The sequence below is a fragment of the Ostrinia furnacalis genome, unplaced genomic scaffold (genome assembly GCF_004193835.3).
Source record: "Ostrinia furnacalis isolate ACB-3 unplaced genomic scaffold, ASM419383v2 OfSCF0862, whole genome shotgun sequence".
Lineage (NCBI taxonomy): Eukaryota > Metazoa > Arthropoda > Insecta > Lepidoptera > Crambidae > Ostrinia > Ostrinia furnacalis.
Window position 1 is genome coordinate 314,957 of NW_021131101.1, and position 22,896 is coordinate 337,852.

The 22,896-nt window shown below is 34.2% G+C and overlaps 1 protein-coding gene across 1 annotated transcript in view; it reads left to right on the forward strand.

The window, feature by feature from the left end:
• Positions 1–19,730, forward strand: part of LOC114350301 (cell adhesion molecule 2-like) — a 229,551-nt gene extending 209,821 nt beyond the window's left edge. Inside the window, exons 4-6 of the mRNA XM_028301037.1 lie at positions 8,276–8,472; positions 17,960–18,070; positions 19,507–19,730. Of these exons, the coding sequence (XP_028156838.1) occupies positions 8,276–8,472; positions 17,960–18,070; positions 19,507–19,730 (532 nt within the window). The remainder of the gene's footprint in view (positions 1–8,275; positions 8,473–17,959; positions 18,071–19,506) is intronic.
• The last annotated feature ends 3,166 nt before the right edge of the window (positions 19,731–22,896 follow it).

Sequence of the window (22,896 nt, forward strand, 5' to 3'; positions counted from 1 at the left end):
GGGAGTCCTTTGTTCAGCAGTGGACGTCCTATGGCTGAAATGATGATGATGATGATGATGAAAGGCGTTGCTGATATTATTTTTTCTTGACACATTTTTCGAAGAATGTATACTGAAGTATTTGTAGAGAAATAACAATGAAAAGCAATTAACAAAAAGAAATGGGCCTAATTAAGAAACAAAAGAAAATTAATTGAAATAATTAAATCTATTATATTTTCGTTCTGATCTTTCATTTCGTTGAGTGAATGAAAGAAACTTGGTTTCGACTATGACGTCAATAGTAGCGTTAGTGTACACACGTCTATAGCAAGGTGTATGTAGGTATTGCTAAATAAAATCTGACAACGTGTGCATATTTTATAAATCGCTCAAGCGTACATCTGTTATGCATGGGCGTGGGCCATGTAGCCAAATTAGTTGGCTCACATGTTGGTGTCAACAAAGCGTTTGATCAGATGAGACCGCGTTTTGTTTGCTGAAAATTTTTGAACAAAGTTCGCTGGCTCGGTGACGTCATTTGATAGCTGCTTTTGAATTTATAGCGCGTAGCGTTTATAGAGATTGAATCTATGGAGGTACGAGTTTGGAATATTGAGGTACAAATTATTAGCGCGAGTATATCATAATGTCAAAACAATAATTAATTCATGTAGCAAAAAGGCGACTTCATCATCATCATCATTTCAGCCATAGGACGTCCACTGCTGAACATAGGCCTCCCCCAATGCTTTCCATGTTGATCCATTGGTAGCGGCCTGCGTCCAGCGCTTCCCTGCTACCTTTACGATGTCGTCGGTAAAGGTGACTTACCTACCCAAAAATCTGTAGGTAGGGGAGAGTTCGGTATATTGTACCGCCGGGTAAATTGTACCACCCTCATATTTCGTAAAGTATTTAACTGTAATTGCAACACTCAGCGATACACAACTAAATTCAATTAATATCGGCCATGTGGTTTTTGCCGTGATAACAAACACGTGTGTTTTATTTTGAAAATTATTTTTTCATTGTTTTCAAGTAACTTTTGACAAGGCATGTTTAGTTTGTAATTTTGTTAAATTTAATCACAGGGTGTTTCTAATATATTATTAAGAAGCGTAAATTAGTGCGGATTATAATTATTTGAAACATTTTTCGGTATTTATAAGCTATATTTTTTACCGATTTTTTAAAAGCACTATCACCTAGTCGGATAAATTGTACCACATCAAGTTGTATGGAACTTTACCAAAGGATTTTGAAGTTTTTTTTAGTAAATCATATTTTGAAGTTATAATAGCGTAGTTATGTTTGACTAACAATAAATGAAAGCAAAATACTGGCAAAGTAGATTAGGTACAAGTGTGCGTTACGATAATTGGAATTACAAAACTTGTACTCAAAATCATGATAACGTGTAAAACAATATCGATTGCCTATGTTATTAACTACTGTTCCTTTTCGTTTCCTAATTTGTTAAGAATGTATCGTATAATATTCTGCCATAGTTTTTTTATGGGCTTGAAATTTATTGAAATTCAATTTAGTAACCCTGTGGTACAAATTATCGAACCGGTTGGCTAAATTGGACCGAAGCTCTGAGCTCGTATTTTGTTGATTTGTGCTAAATATACAACAATCATGTTAATTAACACTTATGAAATAGTAAGTTGAATAATTTATCTTTTATTATATACCATGGACATTCGCAAAAACAAAAGAAAACTATGTGTAAAATGGGATTGAAAAAAACTGGTCCAAATTAGCGGACTCTCCCTTATAAGTACATAATAAATTAATTTCATTCATGAAAAAAGTGAATTAAGGTTATTACCAAAAACACATTCTATTATTTTTTCATTTATCTACAATGACGTCAAAGTACAAGTTAAAAAAAACCTAAGTAGATAAGCAATGAGACTCTCAGAAAAATATTTATGCGAGGTTTATTTATCCCGTACGCGAAGCAATTTCAGGAGTTGTTCCCGAAATATTTCTGTATATCTCAGTAAAAATAGATGGAAATAATTCCCAATACTGTATTGTATCGGGGAACGAATGTTGAATCAGTCGTAAAAACGCCGAAAAAGGTTGCCTGATAATGGTAATAAATCTGAAGATCCGAATATCTGCAGGGCCCAGGGAGTTCACACGAAATTAACATTTTGCAATAACAAATCAATTCGCAAACAAAATTACCGGTTATTCCAATGTTTATGGATAAACAAGTTTAGTTCAAAGCGCCGCTGCCTTCGGTTTCAAATTCAAAACAATAACGAATGTTGCTGCGATTTAATTTATTTCAGCACAAGCTCTTTCTAGAAATAATTTTTAGATTAATATCTTTTAAAACAAGGAAAGATTAGTTAGAATCATGAATATAGTTTGTATTCAAACTAACCCCACCATAGTAGCGCCAGTGATTTAAGATTGCGTAAAAGGAGAATGCTCAGATGTGACCACCCACATTATAAAATCAAGTAAGAGTATATTTGTTTCAGAGTATGTGTAAACTCGATTTTGAGACTAATAGAGGCAAAATTGGTATAGTTAATTGAGCCATTTTGAACGCCTTTAACGGCTAATTTGTAGTCTGATATCAGTATAATACCTTAGTTGTTAAATCCAATCAGAAAAAGACTTACTAGTACCTAAATTACCTATCAGCAATTCAATTTTCAATAACTTTTTTGTAATAACTTGTTGTAGAATATTTTGACTGTAAAGCAAGATACAGTTTGTAGGTACCAATTATTAGAAATGTAGGGAGGAGTTACATTTTAGGTGATCCGAGTTAATAGAAATAGTATTGCGTGACTTACTTTGTATTTATCTAGAGCAAGATACTTTTGTATTTGTAAAAAAATATAATAGTAGAGTTCGTATCCTACTTTTAATTCGGTATAGCGTAAGAGTCACAATAGCTACAAAAAAGAAATGATACAACAAACTTAATGAACAACTTCTAGCATTGCATTACCTACCTTCCATTCAAAGGTCAGTGACGTTCCAGGGAACCTTTATTTTTCATTCAAGGAATTATGAAAAGAAACTCTTTATCCACCTTTACTTTGATAAAATCCTTTATCCTTTTTACTCTGGCTACATCTTTCAGGTCTTTATTAATATCTGTGAAAACCTTTTTTTTGGAAGCGTTATCAGTTCGCGCTCACAGATAAAAATTTTGAATATTTCCAGCCACAATTCGTCCACAAAGCGAGCCGGCCATTTTGTTTAACCTGTGGCATGATTGTATAAAGTCACCAGCCGTATAACCAGCGACGTTTTTCCGCACAGTGACCCTTGTTAGCCGATGTGCGCGGCCATCCATCGGAAAATCGCTTGATGGCACCGCGCATGACTCCGCAAAAGATGGCCGCGTGGGAGACTTCTTTTCGATGACTCGGGCTTTTGTGGTCGTTATAAAATTATGTGGAATGGCTATTTGGAGACGGTTGATACATCATTTATTCTTAATATAACTTATTAGAAGACTTATGTTAGAGGTTAAATCCGCCTTTTGCATGTGGAAGGTCGTGCTTTTGCACTAGACCAATAATGACCGAATGATGAGGACGAGAGACTTATTTTGAGATAAAAAAGTCGACTAGTGCGACTGAACTGCTTGAAATGGTAGGAGTGAAATATGGCTCATGTTATACCCAAACCAAGGTAGAGGCTATCTGAAATATATTTTCATGCAATATAGCTTTGGTTAGTTTAGGATAGTGCTATTAACATGATAATATGACACGTCGTTAACTTTTATTAGGTATCAATGGTGTACCTACCTCGTAGGCGATAAGTACCTTTGTAATAAGAGTAAATTACGTACATCACTACCCACATTTAACTACGTTTCTACGTTTTTATTCTGTTGTTTTATTCAGTTGTCAAGTTGTGTTGTAAATATCTACTATGGGTTTTTTTTAGTCATATTTTTATTCGAATCTGTGGTCTAGATCTGTGTAAAAACATCTGACTATAATTCCTATGGCAAAAGCTCTCCTTAGGAACTCTACTTACTAAGCCCATTGACAGCCCGACTTGATGTCGGTGGATTTATTTAAAACGACTCATGTCCACGACCTGTACTTTTTATGACATTTGACAACATGTCAACGACTCATATCACGGAGTCGGCGGTAGGTGCGTAGACTGCATTAGGTTCAAGCTAGAATAGAAGCTAGAATTTATGTGACAGTGGAACATTTTTTTTATTTATTCATTAATTTTATTTTAACCGTGGTTGTGAAAAGAAAATAAAGCTAGTGGTTTGGGCATAACTCACCAGCACTTGCTGGTGACGGCCATTTCTCATGGCACGTCAAAGCGCGGCTCATTGAGGACGCAGAACGGAGTCGTATTAATTTTATTTAAATATTTTTTGCTTAAAAATAAATCGTATTTGTCCAGAACAGAACTGCAGAACAATAAAAGTGTAAAATCTAGTAAAAAGCTTCAGCTTTACATCTGACAAATGCATATTATTATACTACTTACTTATTCTAAAGTTATAAAAAATTAGGCCAGCTGATCTCTTTGGAACTACAGGAATTACAAATTTATGAATCTGAAGAAAATATCGTCAGTTTCATAAGCAAGCAAGCAATCACTAAATAAGTTAGCTACATCATTTGCTACTTACTTAGCTCACCTCGTAAACCTACGTCGTTTTCTTGTGTTTTCATTTAAAACACTATTAACCATTTAAGAAAACCCCCACAGAGTCCAGCTTCCTTGCGCATAAAGGAGCCACTACATCACATACTAAGCTCGAATAAATAAACGCTGCACAGCTCTACTCGTATCTGTACATTTTCCCTTATAGACTAAGAGCTAGTAAACGCCAGACCTACGTCATTTTATAAAAGCTGAAAGTTTGTCATCGTATGCTCGCAATATAGATTATAATGTTGGTACATCATGAAGTTTGGGTCGTCGTGGCTTTGGCAGCTACCTTCAAAAGATTGTCTGGTGAGTACTAAGCCTAACTTTTACGGTGGCCTTTGTTGTATATTCATTAGACTGTAATTCTACTTACCATACCATAAAAGCTGATTTTTGTATAGTATTTGGGCAATGTATAAAAGTTGTTTCCTCATGAGCCAGACAGGTTTGACAGTTCTAACTCCTTGCCTCAAAAGTAGCTACCCTCAAAAGGTAGGCTTCAAAAGGCCTCAAAAGGCTAGCTAGCTTTGGTAGCTGCCAAAGTTACGATGCTTTTGATGACCCAAACTTCATGATGCACCAACATTCTAGATTTCTAGCCTATATTGGGAGCATACGCCGATAAACTTTCAGCTTTTATTTGACGTAGGTCTGGCGTTCACCAGCTCCTAGTCTATTACGATACGGTTGCACGTCCCCATGACGGATTATGACGAATATCGTGTACTTTGTATAGTTCTTTCAGAGCCACGTCGAAGTTGATTGATGATTTGCGGTTAGCATGAACGGGTTGGTCGTGTGGAGCAAGTGGCAGCGGTTTATTGAGTTTGGTAGCACTGTTTGGATGTTCGTGAAAAAGCACGTCAGATGTTGACTTTGACGTTAACACTGATATTATTCTCACTGAACTCTAACATTAAGTTAAGGTGCAGTTGTAACACTTGATGTACAGTTTTAGGCCCGGATTCCACCAAGGTGGAGTAGAGCGGAGAATTTTAATTGTAATAACCGATTAAAAACCCGAAAAAACTACATCAAACCTTTTCAAACAAAAGTTTTTACATAAATAAAATATGTAAAACTGGTATTATGGGACCAAAAACGCAATCATCAACGAAAACAGCAAACTGAGTTTTCAATCATTCTACAAATATTATTGTAGTAATACATTTGAGTTATCTTACATCATCATTTATTTTCATCATTATCATTACATGTTAAAAATGCGAAAGTTTGTATTTATCTGGATGTTAACATGTTTGTTACTCTTCCACGCAAAAATTACTAAACGGATTTTAATGAAAATTTACAGTAGTGTTGTTTATGACCCAGAATATCATATAGGCTATAATTTATGACGATCTGTGACAAACTAAATTTTATGCGGGTGAAGCCGCGGGCAAAAGTAATAAAGCTTGTTTCTTTTTTCAGTAAAAATATTAAAACACATTCAACAACGAAATGATATGACGCGAATGAATTTCAAGTATTTCATAAACTATGTGACGTTTTATGAAAACTAAGCGCCTTGTGGCAACACCTATAAAATATTTATGAGCTGTTTCAATACAATTTTCAGTTTATTATCGTCTTTATTACCTGTACGTAGAGTTCATACTTTTTTATTTGTCACCAAAAATGTTTAGGGGACACGATATTAGGGCAAGGCTAAAATACATACTTTAGTCTGTAATGGTTTTTGGATGTTGATATTTTTTGGTAAATTATACCAACACTTATTTTTAATTTTTCATTTCATTGTTTTGTGTTGTGTACAATGAAGTGTTTTATTTATAATAATAATAGATAAACCTCTTGGTTTTTTAACGAATTTAATTAAGTAACCTATTATTACCACTTAACAACTAAAAAATGCCTGTACGTATACGAGTATTAAACCCATAAATCCTTTATCTGTAGTAGCCATATATTTAGAATAAGGGGTGGTTGTACTATAAACTATGGCTGGGTTGCATCATCTTACTTTACCTTTAATAAACGTCAAAAATCTGTCAAACTCCGTACAAAAAGCACTGGTTATCGTTAAAGTTAGGTGGTGCAACTCAGGCTGAGTATGATTGTCAATTCCGTCCATATTTAAAAAAGGCATGTATTTAAATGATCTTTTTAAATTAGTAAAAACGGCAAATAAAAAAATCTAAATGGTCATCTATTTTAATGATTGATCCTCTTTCTTTGAGACATAAAATAAATGAAATCGATCGATATTTTTAACCTCTTTTGAACTACGCAAAAAAATTTTGAGATGTAAAAATTATATCTGATCGTTACTTGTTGGTCCTCAAAAATAAAAGAAATGAGCACCAAATATTCAATATTGTGATACTTTTTTAAATAATTCGATTTGTATAAATTATTTTTTGTCTATATCAAATAATCTTCAAAATAATTATGTTATGGTACTTATTTTTACTAAGTTGTAGTCAAAGAATGGAAACTATTTAAAGGCACTTGATGTTCAAAGATTTATTTTTTATTAAAAAAGTATACTTAACACGTTCACACTGCGTTATCGGGTCGAATTGACTGGAATTGACCTTAGGTGCTGGATGCGTTGGTGCGGGATGGATATATTCGGTCTTTTCAGTAGTACGAAAGATAAATATTGTTTTGCAATTGTTTCGTCAAACACAGTAAATATTTGGAAAAAAAATTTATCAGGTCCTTACGACCCGATGTCGCACTAAAAGTAAACAAATATCGTTTAGTGCTTTTATCGTGTCTAATCGACCCGTTGACAGATGACTTTATGGTCACTGATCACGGTCGAGATCGGTATACCTACTAAGAGAAAATCAACCTTGCAATTTGAAAAAAAAAATAAAGAGGTAAAAATTATGATGTCGGGTTCAGGGATGTCAGAAGTAAGAAATTATTTTACATAGCGCCTCTAGTCCCAAACTAAGCAAAACTTGTAATTTAAACAAACATGGCAATGTACAATTTCTGCTTGCTTATTGGCCGCTAAACCCTTGGCCAACTCAGTAAGCAATGACGGACGATTGTCACTCAACCACAAAGTACCGCGTAAATTAAAAGATATTTTTTAATTAAAAATATTAACCAATAATATTTTTAGTTAGATCAATTATATTTTAAAGTTAAGTTATACATAGATCGAAATGTGTTTATTAGGTGATCAATATTAAAAGGCAAACTTGATATAAAAATCATCCAATTAACAAAATTAAAGATCAATAACTAAAAAAGAGGATCAAATATTATTTTTGTTTACCAAATATTAAAAGAGTATGTTAAACATAAATATTATGTTACCTTAAATGAAGATCATTCATAATTTATCCGTAGATCAACTAATATAGACCCAATAATTAATACAAAGATAAAATATAATAAAATACATCATTTATTTTTAAAAGTGCACATACAAAAAAGATCAATTAGTTTTTAGAGGATCAAATAATATTGTCCCTTTAAAAAATGCTCAATACTCGACTCAATTTCAGCCCTAATATTCTGTCCTTTGAATTTAACTAATAAACACCTCAATCTATGCTTAAAGTTAAATTAAATTCAGTTCTGCATTACTCTTCAGAAGGTTTTTCTTTCATACCAAATTAAATTAAAAAATTGTCCACAGCTACGACGCCCGCGTCAAGACAACATCCGCCCACTGGTCTGACAACATACTAGCTGGGCGGGCGAAGTGGCAAGTGACTCAGCCATCCATGCTGAGGATACACGACGTCGTGGCCTCCGACCGAGCGCTGTACCGGTGTAGAGTCGACTTCAAGATATCGCCTACAAGGAACCACAAGATTATCCTAGATGTTATAGGCGAGTATTACTGTTATTTATCTTTATTTGTCGGCCCAGTCAGTGGGCAGAATTAGACCGACAACATTCTAGGAGCCCCTTATTATTTTACTAACTGAACTAATTCCAAATTATGTAGGTACCTATTTATGTAGGACTCATTTTATCAGCGATAACTGAAGTAGAGTAAACTAAACAAAGACACGTTTCATTATGATCATGATCATCAACAGCCCTTTACAGTCCACTGCTGGACTATGAGCCTCCTCCACTATAGTGGAGGGTTTTTCCATAACCCCCACGCTTGGCAGGCGGGTTGGAGATCGCAGTTTAAAAGATTGATGCCTCATTGAAAAACACGTTTAGTATTTTATATTCCATCACGTAGGTAGGTACTTGGTTTTTTAATAAAATTAATAAGTCAATTGTTGTAACTAAATTAGGTCAACAGACTGTAGTTTACAGCTTATTCTACAATCAACAAGTTTCTACAAAATGTCATTAACACGATACCAACATCAAAGCTTGAAGATTTGAAACTAACAAAACAATGCTAAATATTAAGCAAGCGCCAGTGGATTTATATTAATTAATGGATGCCCGGCGATCGCTCCGCTAATCCTGGATAACTGAGCAATTGGTCTATAATAGGATTATTGGGAAACTTGAATATGCGGTTCATCTCAAAGAGCTGACCGCTGGCAACTCTTCGCCAGCTTAGGCATATTGAAAGGCAATATAATACAAGACCGGAGCCTTATTGAGAACATACGCTGTATAGATGGATATCTTTGGGTAATTAATCTTTACGGAATTGTGCTCCTGCCGTTTTGCTGGCTATTTAGTTGGGGAATAGCATATGTTATCCAAGGATTAATATACAACACTTTTATCTTTAAAATACATTTTGTTATTGTTATTTTATTACTCAAGTGCATGAAAAAAAAATCTAGGAAAGAGATTTGAACAAGACAAGTTACCACTTACATCGAGTCAAATAATAATGTATTATAAAAATAATAGTTTCAATAAAGTTTTAAAAACATAATTTCTCGGAAGCGCGACGACGTTAAGTGATTTTTCGTAAAATTGACAGCTTAAGATGACAGCTGTAAAATAATGAGTTATTTAATACAAGTAGATGTCGCAAAGATGGCTTTTATAATGTCAAAATGTCTACTTATCATCAACCAAATAACTTATTGCGGTATTTAAATAGTCCAAGATATTATTACCGAGTGAGTGCTATGCACAAATTAGTAGTGTTGTAAACAAAGATAAAAATATCGGTAAATATGTTAATTGTTCAACCATTATTTTGGGAAGCTTTCGAAATAAAAACTGCTGCGAGGGCATCGCGTTGATCTAATGGACAACGTGTCCCGTCCGACACGTTACACGGTCAGCAATATGTGTTTTTGGAGACGAAGCGAAAAATATCACTTTTAGTATGGACATTTTGTAAATGAACTAAAAAATGTAGAGACAGTCACGTTTAATACTTTGTTATCCAACCACATTTTTTCATGACCAGTGTCATAAGCTGAAATTATCAGTCGAGGTCTTGGGATCGATTTCTAAATAAATTGATAATGGGTGAGAAAATAATATACACCATTGAAAGCTCAAATCAAGAAATCAAATAATGGAATTAAGATGGAATGGAATTGGTAATTTATGATGATATAAAATTTTGTAAAATATTCAATTGAGACAGGTAGCAAATAATTAACAACGCCTACACATCACAAGATGAAGACTGACAAAATCAACATAAAAGGAATCCTATAATTAAGAGCAAATTATTTAAAAAAATTCCATTGAGAATATCCTTGTGACAAAAATAAAACTGAACGACACATAACTTAATGAGAGTTATTTATATTGCTTTTCTAATCTACTGTGACCTCACTACCGTGTTAACTATTTATTTAACATGAAACTGATTTATTTATTTATATTAACCGACAGACATTGGTGACTAAGTTTGTAGCGGTGCTTCTTCTCAGCACTTGCCAAATGTTGGTCTCGGAGTGCTAGTAAAAAGATTATGAGTCATGTAGAGGCTCCTTAAGAGGAAAATATTTGACGATTTGTAAGTACTAGTACTAATAAAGTTTATAGGTACTTTGACTTTGAAATATTACTGTTGAGCGTCTGTCACTAGTATGTCCGCAACATAAACTTTGTTCACAAATTCTCATAGAATTTATGCTTCTGATATTACGATCATCATGAATTTCAAATTCAACTTTGACATTCCGATCTCAGGTAGATCTATTTCATTTTAAGTAGATACGAAGAATAGCAGCTACAGAAGCATTTATCTGCAGTGTAAAACTGTCATACAGTTAGTGCTACGAACGTTCCATTTAAAATGTATAGCGACTGTTTCGAATTCGCATCTGAATAAGTTGGCCGTCTCTCTGGCGAGTGCCTGATGGTTCTTAAACATTCAAGTGGCTATTTATTTATAACTCACAAACTGTCTGTCTGTAGTGTGAATTTAATATTTTATTTGCGAACTTAATGCAGATCAGAAAAATTGTTAAATGTAGGTACGAGATAAACATCAAAATTGGGGAGTAGAAACATCCGCATCTTTAGTGACCATAGTGTTGTTCCAATATTTCTTTTAAAACAAACAAAAAGTATTGATAAAAAATAGATCATCCTGTGGGAATTCAAACAAGCATCTATTTAGGAAACTTTAAACATATTATAATTCTAAAGAAGAACGGTCATCTGTGACCCAGGCCCGACAGAAACGAAACATACCTCAGTTTTTATGTCATGTCTTAATTAGATAAATTATATATTTTTTATATTCGAAATCTATGTATAACACCAAAATATTACCCTTTGTTTTTGTTCAGGCGTTATACAAAAACTGATACAAAATGCATATTTATCACCAAAATTGGTAAATTTATGTACCTAAATGTCTATTACAGCTGCTATGGAATGTATCTAGGTGACCTGGAGATACAGCCGGATTATACAGGGTGGAAACGAGAAGTTACAAAATCCAAAAATTCAATGTTACCAGCTTCCATAATCTGTAACCTATTATTGGTACCATTTGAAAGAGCTCGTGAAGCACTTTCAGAATCAGTAACTAGTTTTTCGATATCTTGTATAGTTTAGAAATAATAGTAAAGTATGGGGCGTGACCGTTCTTCTTTATAACAATCAATATGATGATCAGTTCTTGATGAGTACATGTTAGTAGTTAGTTAGTAATAAACAGCACATGAGATTATTTTTGCAGAAAATTAGCAGCTATACAAACAACTAAGTACATTTTTAGCTGGCTAGCTTGATGTGCTATCGTCAGTACCTAGTACGTATAAAACTATTAAGACTATAATTCCTATGGTTTTTATACATCAAAAAATTCCAATAATTATCTTTTCACTACAGTAAAAGCTTTCCACCATAAAAGCAAAAAACAAGGGAAGTTATTAAAGCGAACATTAATGGCCCCCAAAAATGTTATTTTCTTCTAATTATATTTTTCCGCATCCTTCCCGATGTTCTTGAGATCGCAGGTCGGCCATCTAAATTATGACAAGCGCCGTCGAAAAATGTCAGCTTCAGTTTTGGTGGAAAATATTAGAAGAATTTAATATTGTTTCGCATTTTTAGGGGGTGTACGTTTGTAGGTATACTACGCTTGGATTTTATAGTAATAAGCGACGATTACGGAAATTGGGGGCGTTTGGCGGAAAATAGCGCTAGCAAGTAAAAATTGGCGTCCTTTTAGCGGTAAGTGCTGTCACTGTCAAAAAAATGTATGGGAAACGTCACTTTTAGCAAACGCGTGCCGAAAACATGCTAAAGTTTTCTAGCAAATTTTAACAATTCTAATTATCAGCTGAACGCAGCCATTGTTAATGATATTTGAAATATTTTAACATCGTAAAATGTTTGCTTCAACTTCTGAAATCGGCGAATCTTGCAGTCATAAGTGATAACAAAATAACTGCTATCTCACCAAATAACGTTTTATTATCAATGAAATATTTACGAGGAAAACATTTGTAATAAAACTCAAAATAGAGAACAGTAAGTTTGCTGTTCTCTATTTTGAGGTTTATTACGTTACGGTACGTGTAAGTTTAGTAAGGTTGCGTGAAAATATTGAAGGTTTTGTGAATTTGTCTAAGCAACGCAACGTATCGCAGCGAGTCAGGTGAACTTGAAGTCAATATCTGGCTCGAAGGACCAAAACACTATATTAAACTGTAAATTACTTATTTCAACTAAGAGTATTATTTCTAGCAGAGAGTTAGAGACTCAGTTTTTTTTTAAATTCAAGCCACATGAATAGGACGAAATGAATTCATAATTATCTGAATAAAGTGAAGTGACTACTGTTCGCATCAAACATCATTATCAAGGTCTGCCCTCAACTCCCACTCCGCTGTCAACATTTGACATCTTGACGATGTTGCTTTCGTTCAATTTAATATCGCCTACATTTAGATAAACATTATATCATTGACTACCCTTCATCACTTTTTGCTTACGTAATTTGATCCCTATTACTATTATTCTTTCATTAGTAACTGGAAACAGCGGGCGTTACGGCGCCATGTTTTCTAATTTAATCATTCCTTTGGTTCTTGTTTAGAATTCTAAAATAAAATAAGAAATCTGTATAATTTGAGTTGCGTTATCCATCTACTAATAAACTGTTGAAAGTTTTCTAAAACTACAAATATCACTATCAGAACCAAACTATTATTTTAAAAAACGCGTTTTTTTAACCCTCATTACTAGTGAAAGTCTATTTTGTATAGAAAATAAGTCTACTGTAATATACGCGTGTATTGTGAAAGAATGTTTCACTGTTTTAGGAGGCAATATCCGTCGTGAGGCCATATTTCAGCTGTAAATAAATTCTAATAAGACGAGTTTCGTAAACAATTTCGCCAAATAGAATTTGAAATCATTTTGATAGAATGCCTGTGGATTTTTTATGTTGATAGGGCCGTGTTTTAAATATTTTCCTTGTAAATAACAGTCTTAGCAATGTGTATAACTTACTACTGTTTTAACGAGAGCTAATAAATCAAAGTGCATGTGTGAGTATACAGTGACCACAGGGGGTTGCATGTCAACGTGCATACTAGTATTTCCAAGGTTAAACTGTTACTAACTTCCTAGTAAAGCAATAGAATATAAAGTCATAAAACAAACGCAGTCGTCCACTGCAGTTACGGTTTTGCAAAATTGCACCATCAACGTTTAACATATCTAGGGGAGAAAAAAGTAGTACCACACTGAAAATTGCTGTGAAGGGAATTTACACGGTTAAATTACTAGAAAATTGCTTTCTAGGATCAGAATTGCGTGCAACCTACTTACAAACGCTGTTATGCCGTGAACGATCGAAAATATTCCGCAGCAGGGGTGGTGACGTCACTCTTTTAAAAAAAACATAACCCTCCTTCTGGCGCAGCCGGGTAAAAATATGTGTCGCACAGAACAACCAAAAATATTGCATCTGTAGGTTTTAACAACGATAAGAATTGTATTAATTTCAGTCGTTTTTTTTTTCACTTTAACTGGGTATTTTTGTCAAAAACACAGTAAGATTTATACATAGTTGTATAAGAGCCCTAAATCATAAATTTTGGTGAATTTACTATTGTTAATTTGTATGACTTGAATAACTGAAATTGTATGCTTTGCGAAATAAGGCATTTAGTTGAGAATACAAGCGTGAAACTTTCCTTTTTGAAGTTGCACTAAGTAAATATGTCATGGTTGTAAACTCCACAGTAGTTTGCTCCAGTTGCAATTTCGTCTAAGCAATGGCCCCTGGGATTGCAATTATCTCAAGAAACTTAATTATGGTTTAAAATGCATGAGTATAAATGTGCAACAAAACACAATTTGTCTTACCACAATCTGTATCAAGAATACTAAATTTCCTAGACGATTAGACATGTAGCTTAATTTAGTTATGAATACACCACAAAGTCACAGTACAAGGCAGATCAGTAGATCCACTAGAAGAGTATCTTTTTTTTCATTTATTATCATTAGCATAAACCACTGAGGTTGGTTTGCAATGCTAGATGCGATCTGTACATGGAAACACAACAAAATGCTCTCTTTCTTAGGTAGAATTGTGTAAAGCAATCGTAATCATTTGACAGTTCATAACGTACGATAAAGTCAGTTAAACAAAGCATTTGACAGAATAATAAACGTTATGAACTGTCAAATGATAACAATTGCTTTACGCAATTTTATTCTACCTCAGAAATGTTAAACTTGATGATAATATATATTTATGTTATAAAACCGTAGAATTTGCAAATTTTATCAATTTAACTTAATTACTACTTAATTTAACAATAAAATGTATATTGTGTCTAGTGTCTCCCCAGTCAAAGACTTAAAGATGAATATTATTATTTTAAATTTTAGCTCTAAGTACGATATCTACTTATTTTAGCACCTACCATGCTCATAGAGCAAATCTACTATACTTTGAGTAGACTTACTTTAACAATTTCCATTGCGTACATATTACCAGAACGGATTAACTTGCCCACCGAGTTGAAACACGGCGAACACTGCTAGAGTTATTAATTAACCGCCGAAATGTTTCAATTTATATTCAAAACACATTCGCACCATTTATCGTGGGCAATTTGGACTGCTTGTTTTTATTTTACATGATAATTTGACCGTGCTATACAAAAAACTATATTGCACAGGTAATTAAAGAATATCTAGCAAAAGAATGGAATAGGAATTATTTATGCGTCTAAAAATATGTGAATCATACATCTGACTGCTCTTTTTTCAATAAAAACAAATACCTACATTCTGAAGATCTTTGATATTTCTATTCACAAACTCTACATCTCTCACTAAACGAAGCGAAAAACTTTAATAAATCGGAAGGCCTAAGCAATTGACCGCTGGATGAAATCGCGGACCCATAAAATGTTTTGTATTTCTTTCTCGTTCACCAAAAGTCCAGATAATACGGTAAAATAGCGTTTGAATTTGAAAAGGGCTGATAAAATGCACGACTGATAGAAAAGAAGATTCTGATTTAGACGAAGATTAATGAGCGTGAACGACTGTCTTTGCGCTTACCAACTGATAATTTAGTTCGATCAACGAGGAGATTCGTTGTATGGAGACTTCAGAACTTGGATTACATAGGCTTCCATAATCGGACTAATAGTATAAACGATAATTTCTCGTTCAAAAATCAGCAGTCTTCTCTTTGCAATGGCAAAAAAGTCACATCACTCGCCATTAATTTACAATAATAAAAGATTCAAGGACTGGAATGCCAATTGGCATGGACCACCCTTACTGGGCGCCTTTTTAGGATTCTCTTGTAAAATTATCTTTGCTCGTTCTGTTAGTACCTAGTGAAGCTCCCTTTGCAAACAAAACTAACCCCTTTAAAGTTACTACATTCCGTACCACAAACTTCTGATAAAAAAAATAAACTAACTAATACACGACGTTTGATTTGAAACCTTACTGCTCAAAGCTTAGGAGCGCTACAAACACAGGTAGTCGTTCAGTAGATTGAACGTTGGAACGGAGATTGTGATAAATTTAGGGCACGCACGGTGGGGATTCACCATAATTGAGTTACCCTACATTAAACTTTTTCCTCTGGACTGTATATTGCTAAAATAAAAGGCTTCCCTGGCACAAAATTACTTTGGTCCCGGACTTCGGAGCAATCTTATCGACGATATTGTGATTTTTTGAGATGAGCCGTTTTATATTCGACAGTGACGTTATTGAATCAGAGACAATGGATATTGGTTTTTGTTTTGTTCAACAGAAGAATGGAAATCTCCGATATAATGCCGATAAGATCGTCTATTCGAGATGAAACAATTACAACTTGACGAATTGGTTTATTGGTGAAATTGGGACGCAATATACGGGATTCTTATGAAGTTATGTATTATATCTTATCATTATTAATTTACTTAAATGTAATATATCTGATAAACATGTAAGTAAAGAATTGGTTTAATGATTAATTTAATATGAGTATCACATAAATATCGCTAATGATATTTGTAGAATCAGTACGACCCTAATGGAGTATAATTTCAGAACATAAACCTAAAGTATTATAATTTCAATAAATTCAAACAATCGCAATTTCCGTTGAAAACTTTAGGTTGCTCTAAATAGGCCATAAATCCGTACTAGCAGCTATTACATAATTCGACTAGGTAATAAAACAAAAGAATTATTACGCTAATAAAGCCGAACTGGCCACGAGCCAAAACTCAGTACATGGGCAAATATGGGTAAACCCGCTGGGCAAATGGCTACTTTATTGTGATCTGACCGCGAGCGTTAGATACGAACTATTTGTATCGCTAATGCGAACATTTCCGCAATTTGGTGCCAGTAAAAGCGTGTGCACGATTTTAAACCTTCATTGGAAAGAAACAAAAACTGTTTTTTCGTAAAAAAAAAATCTCAAAAGCTCAGCAGGGTTACTCCGTTACACCGTTTACGTAGTTTCGAGTCTGTCACTGTCACTCGTGCTGGTATCTCGTTTTGCGTGAGAGGGATGACAAAACTCGAAACTTTTCCTACTTGCTTTAATACACCAATTCTATATTAAGATAGACCTGTTTTAAGGTTCTGAGACCTTAATTAAGTGAGAATATAATCGAAATTCTAGGACATCATGTCCTTTGACCATCGACATAATTATTGGAATACCCAAACGATAGTGTAACTGGATATCGTTGAATTATTAACACGAAGGTCTCTTGCCGAAACCTTGTATCACCCGAAATAGATTTTGATTTAACAACAGCTAAGATCTATATTAAGGCTGGGTTGCCCCATCTCACTTTAACTTTGACAACGTCAAAGGTCTGTCAAACTCCTTACAAAATACATCGGTTATTGTTATAGTTATGGTTAAAATTGGATGGTGCAACTCAGCCTAAGTAGCGACACTCGCAATATAATTAAGTACTAGACTGTGATTCCTTGAATCTGAAAATAGCGACCGATCACATAACGTTTCTGCCCGTGTGATTTGGATTGAGTTTTCGTATCTTTATGTATACTATCTATTAATACTTCTATACTAATTATACATGCGAAAGTAACTCTGTCTGTCTGTCTGTCTTGCTTTCATGACTAAACCACTGAACCGATTTTGATGAAACTTGGCATAGAGATAGTTTGAGCCTCGGGAAAGGACATAGGTTAGTTTTTATCCCGGTTTTTGAAACAGGGACGCTCGCGATAATGTTTTTCTGTGACAGACAAAATTCCACGCAGGCGAAGCCGCGGGCGGAAAGCTAGTTTTTTATAAGTCATATTTTCGTAACAAGATATTTAAAATTAGATTACCTTAATTAAGGCACCCCTACCTTATTAAATATTCAGTTTAATCCCGTTTATGTGTTCTTAGCTTATGTTACATTCTCGTGATATACTTATTCTTGGAATTTATAACCATAATTTGTTACAGAGTTGCCGGAAAAGCCGAAGATTTTCGATGAGAGAGACAAAGAAGTTGTGGGCGTAGCTGGGCCTTACATAGAAGACACGAGCCTAAAACTTACCTGTGTTGTAAGTGGAGGTAAAACTGTTACATAGTTGTACATTTTTTATGTTAAATAAAATATATTTTTAATTTTAAGTAAGTCCAAGTAAAAATTATTCTGTGATGAAATAACTCAGACTCCCTTCCCATGACAGATTTCGATTCAGATTATTACAATTATTAACTTGTAACTAGAAAAAATTACTGGTTTGTCAAAGTCTACCTAGCAGTCAGAACATTCGCCAAACAAGCGAAAGGTCATACGTTCACATAACTACCTGAGATATTCAGTTTTATACATAAAAAGTTTTGTGTGATAAAAAATAAATCATTAGAATTTAAAAATACACTACAAGTACCTACTATACAAAATATTATGTGCCTTATTGAGTTGGTCAGACAAAAGAAATTCGGGGTCTCTTGAGAGAAACGGAGATTTTACTAATATTATTTATATAATTTCTTTATTAGAGGTTTTTCAGCAAAATAACTTAGAAATCTAGACGAATACTTAAACTTTTTTATAATACTCGCTATTTTCCAAACAATCACTAACGAGAATTATAAATAAACATGTCGAGTGTTTTGTGGGCTGTTGATAATTGTTTGAATTATTTTATGCTATGCATGACCGAATTTTGAGTATCATTGAGGTCAAAATTAATTGGATAGCTTGATGAGTGCCTACTAGAAAAGTAGTTAGTAGGCATATTATTATTTATGAAAAATAGCGCTAAGTGAAATAAGCCAAATTACCCCATTGCGACAAACGTTATTGCCTTGACTTAATTGTATGAATACTGGTTTAAGGTTACAGAATGAAAAATTGCGGTGTAGTAAAATTTTAGTGTGAGTTATCAAACGTCGTCACTAGTGAGCGCGTAAAAAAATGGCATAAATGTATGACGGATTGTACTGTACAGCGCCCCTAGCGGAAAATTTCAAGAACTAAAATACGCGCTCACTAGTGAGTACCTACCTACATTTGATGTACACTCACACTAAGCCCTCTGAGTGATAAGAAAGTTTTTTTTTTTTGGGGAGCCTGATAACGCAAGATAATCGCTTTAAAGATGGCTGAAGAGGTCTGTATGGAAATTGTATTATCAACATCAGTCTTTTTTTCCATGCAAATTAGGTATTTTATCTATATTTGTGAAAAGAAAAACGAAAACCTATCAAGAATGGTTTTAACAGCGGATTGATCGCCAATTCCTAAATTTTCAAATAACTATTTCTTCAGTAAAATCATCACAAACTACACACACTAAAAAACAAAATATTCACTATTTCAGAATATTTAAAAATATTAACCAATATTACGTCGACTACATTGTCTTGAGTTAGTTAGTTACAGCTGCGGTATGTATGCAATCATGAGTTTTGAAGTCAGCCAAAACGAAACTGCCCAGTTCAAAATTCAGCCTTATTTTCAGTTCCATAAGTATGTAATAATATTGGTTTTTCCCTAGGTAACCCTCTCCCACGCCTCCGATGGTGGCGCGACGACAAAGTCATAGCTACCCTCATGCCAGTCGATGACGGCTCTGGCCTCAACTCCTTGGAACTCCGGATACCGAAGCTCACGAGGGAATACTTCGAAGCAGTGTACACCTGCACAGCTGATAATACGCTGCTAGTCCAGCCGTTGAGGGTCAACGTCCAGATTCAGCTGTACTGTAAGTATTCTTTATGAAATAATAATAAAATAAATATCTCTGGACAGTTTCACACAGCGCTGTCTTGCCCCAAAGTAAACAATTAAATTATGCTTGTGTTATGGGTGCTAGCTTAATGGATCTGCCCGGCCGGGAATCGAACCCGTGACCTCTCGGCATAGTAGTCCGTACCTCTAGTACGAAAAACTTTCGAGTTCGTTCCCCTAGGGCGGCTATAATATAGGGGGCGCTGTTTAATTTTTCATACAAAATTTTTCGATGACACTTTGAATACGCAAACGAAACGAACTCGAAAGTATTTCGTACTAGAGGTACTGTTTAAGAAACAACAACACCAAACGGCCGAGACCGATTCTTTAAGGTTACGGTCTCCTATTTAACGCTATACGTGGCTTACGAATTCAGCGTCAAACGTTCCTATCGATGCCGAAATCAATAATAATAATAATAAATACACTTTATTGCACACCAAAGATAAGAACAGAAAGAAAAGGAACACACAAGGTACAACTAGGCGGTCTTATCGCTATGAAGCGATCTCTTCCAGACAACCTATGGTGAGGACAGTTACTTAAAAAAAAATGAAGGGGAAGGCGGTGTCGACAATCAATGTCTGAGGCTAAGAACTCATGGCGCAATTTTCACCCGCGCCCGCGGCGGTTGCGGGCCCGCGGCTTCTGAAGAATGCAGATACTTATTTAAGATCCAGTGCACAACTCACGGCGGTTTTCGCTCGCGCGAGAATTCATTGTGACGCAGCCTACGGTGGTTATAGGAGACCATAGTACCCATTTATTAGCCTACGGAGGACTTGGAATCGGCGATTTATTTTTTATTTTAAAATAATTATGTCGACGAATGACGCCGGTCGCCCGGCGACTTTTGACAACATGTCAAGTCGGCGGGTTTGCTGTGTAGACTGCATTATGCTACAAACTAACTTTATGTAGGTTAATACGCGTTTTTTTATCTTGATGGTTGCATTGTAGTTGGAAATTCTTCGCCCGGTTCTGTGGTTTCATTTAAATGTTAGTAAGTTGTCCAGTTTTTCAGACATTTTAGTTGTGTCTGACCTTATAAAGAAGAATCTGTTCCGAAGTAACTTTTTGCATTTAAGCATCTGTTTTTGCTTAACATCAAAACTCTATGGTTGCGAAAAAATGGAAAGCTTTTGTAAAATTTTAATACATTTTCAATGCACAATTACCTACTTTAAATATAAGTCAGTTTGGTAAACTAACCATTAAGGTTTAAACAACTGTTACATGGAAAAAAATTCAAACTTAGATAATTCTGGCACATTAATCGATTTGGTTTTGACCAATTCGACATGAAATGATCATAATATAAAAATAGCAGTAAAATACACAAACTGTCTGCTACGTTAGAAAACTTTGTTACTTTCTAGAATAATGTTAAACAGTCTTAATTCAACTTTAACCAATGTTTTATTTAAGTCAAAAGTCGGCGAGCAATTACGAATATTAATGAACTTTGATATTTAATTATTTATCTCCAACATTTCCATGAATTAATACGAGTAATTTCCCTTCGAACAATATTCCAACCACTTACAATATACTGGGATTGCTACGAAATATATCATATGGAGGTGATACAGGGTATATTGGGGGGTAAAAGGTCGCCAAAACAATGGACCTATATGGTTCTTAACCTCATTTACAAGGGGGTATTGTGGTGAAGGTATCCTCGTAACGGCCCGGACAGTGTGACTAAGTTATACAGTGTGAGTCACGTTAAAGTGTACATATGAAAATAAATGAAACTAGACCTATTTTTATCGACAAAAAAGAGGTCAAAAAATTTTTGCGATTTTTTTTTATTTTTTTATAGAATTTTTTTTCTTCCAATTACTTATTGTAAAGAAAACCTAATAACTTTTAAACTAAGAGGTATATCCTGATAAAATAAAAACAGTAATAATGCTAAATAACAGGCGATACTATAAAAATACACAAAAAATGCCAACAAATAATAAAAAATGATACTTTTTGAAAAATATCTGCTTTTAAATTCGTGTTTTTTTGGTTATTTGATAAATTTCTCCAAAAAATGCCCCTATAACCGGTGGTTTTTATTACTTTGTATTGTTCTGTATCGTATTAACTTCGTAAAACCAAAAATCGCATGTCTCTATCCCTATCACAACGTTTGCAATGATCGTTTATTTTTATTTAGCATTATTACCGTTTTTATTTTATCAGGATATACCTCTTAGTTTAAAAGTTATTACGTTTTCTTTACAATAAGTAATTTGAAGAAAAAAAATTCTATAAAAAATAAAAAATAAATCTCAAAAATTTTTTGACCTCTTTTTTGTCGATAAAAATAGGTCTAGTTTCATCTATTTTCATATGTACACTTTAACGTGACTCACACTGTATATTTCATTTATGATATTTGAATATGTGATTTACTGTCTGAAGCTAGCAAATTTGGGAGGAAAAGCTTGCTGTTCATTTTAAGTTTGTATTTAAATTATTTTGTGCCTATCCGGTTGTTTTATGTGTACTGAATATACTTAGTACTCAATAATATTTTGTAAAGAAGATCATTATTATGAATATTATGTTATACGAAATCGGAAATATTTTCAATGAACTATTATTTGGTATCTAAACTTAGGTGGTTTTAAAACGAAAAAACACAATCATGCTCCATATAAATTATAAGTATTTATGTTAAAATGTATTGAAAGCTAAAGTCGGCGGGTGCTCGTGATAAAATGTTTTATCTGTCTACCTCGATATAAAAGTAATGCTGTCCCATCCAAAATCTTGAATAGATTCTACTAAACTTACATTAAATTCACTAACCGCAGGCGCAAAAACATATTATTATTCATTACCCGTTTCAGCTCGTAAATCATTACTGTAATATTCCAGATAGAACACCAAATATTACCTGTAATTAATTGCTCCGTATTCGTCTTCCTTACTGGATATTAGCGATCCGCCACGTCCCTAGCGCCGGGCGTTTGTCTAACAAACCGCGTTGGCACATTATGAGCGGTGACAGGCACTGCGTCATCGGCTACGTGAGATATTAGGACGAGCACCTGCAGGCCTATACAGGGTGGTCCGACCTTACTCTATTATCAAACGCTAAAATGTCACCTTGTGTCTGTTGTGATAGTTTAGGTGCAATTAAAAAAAAGCGTTT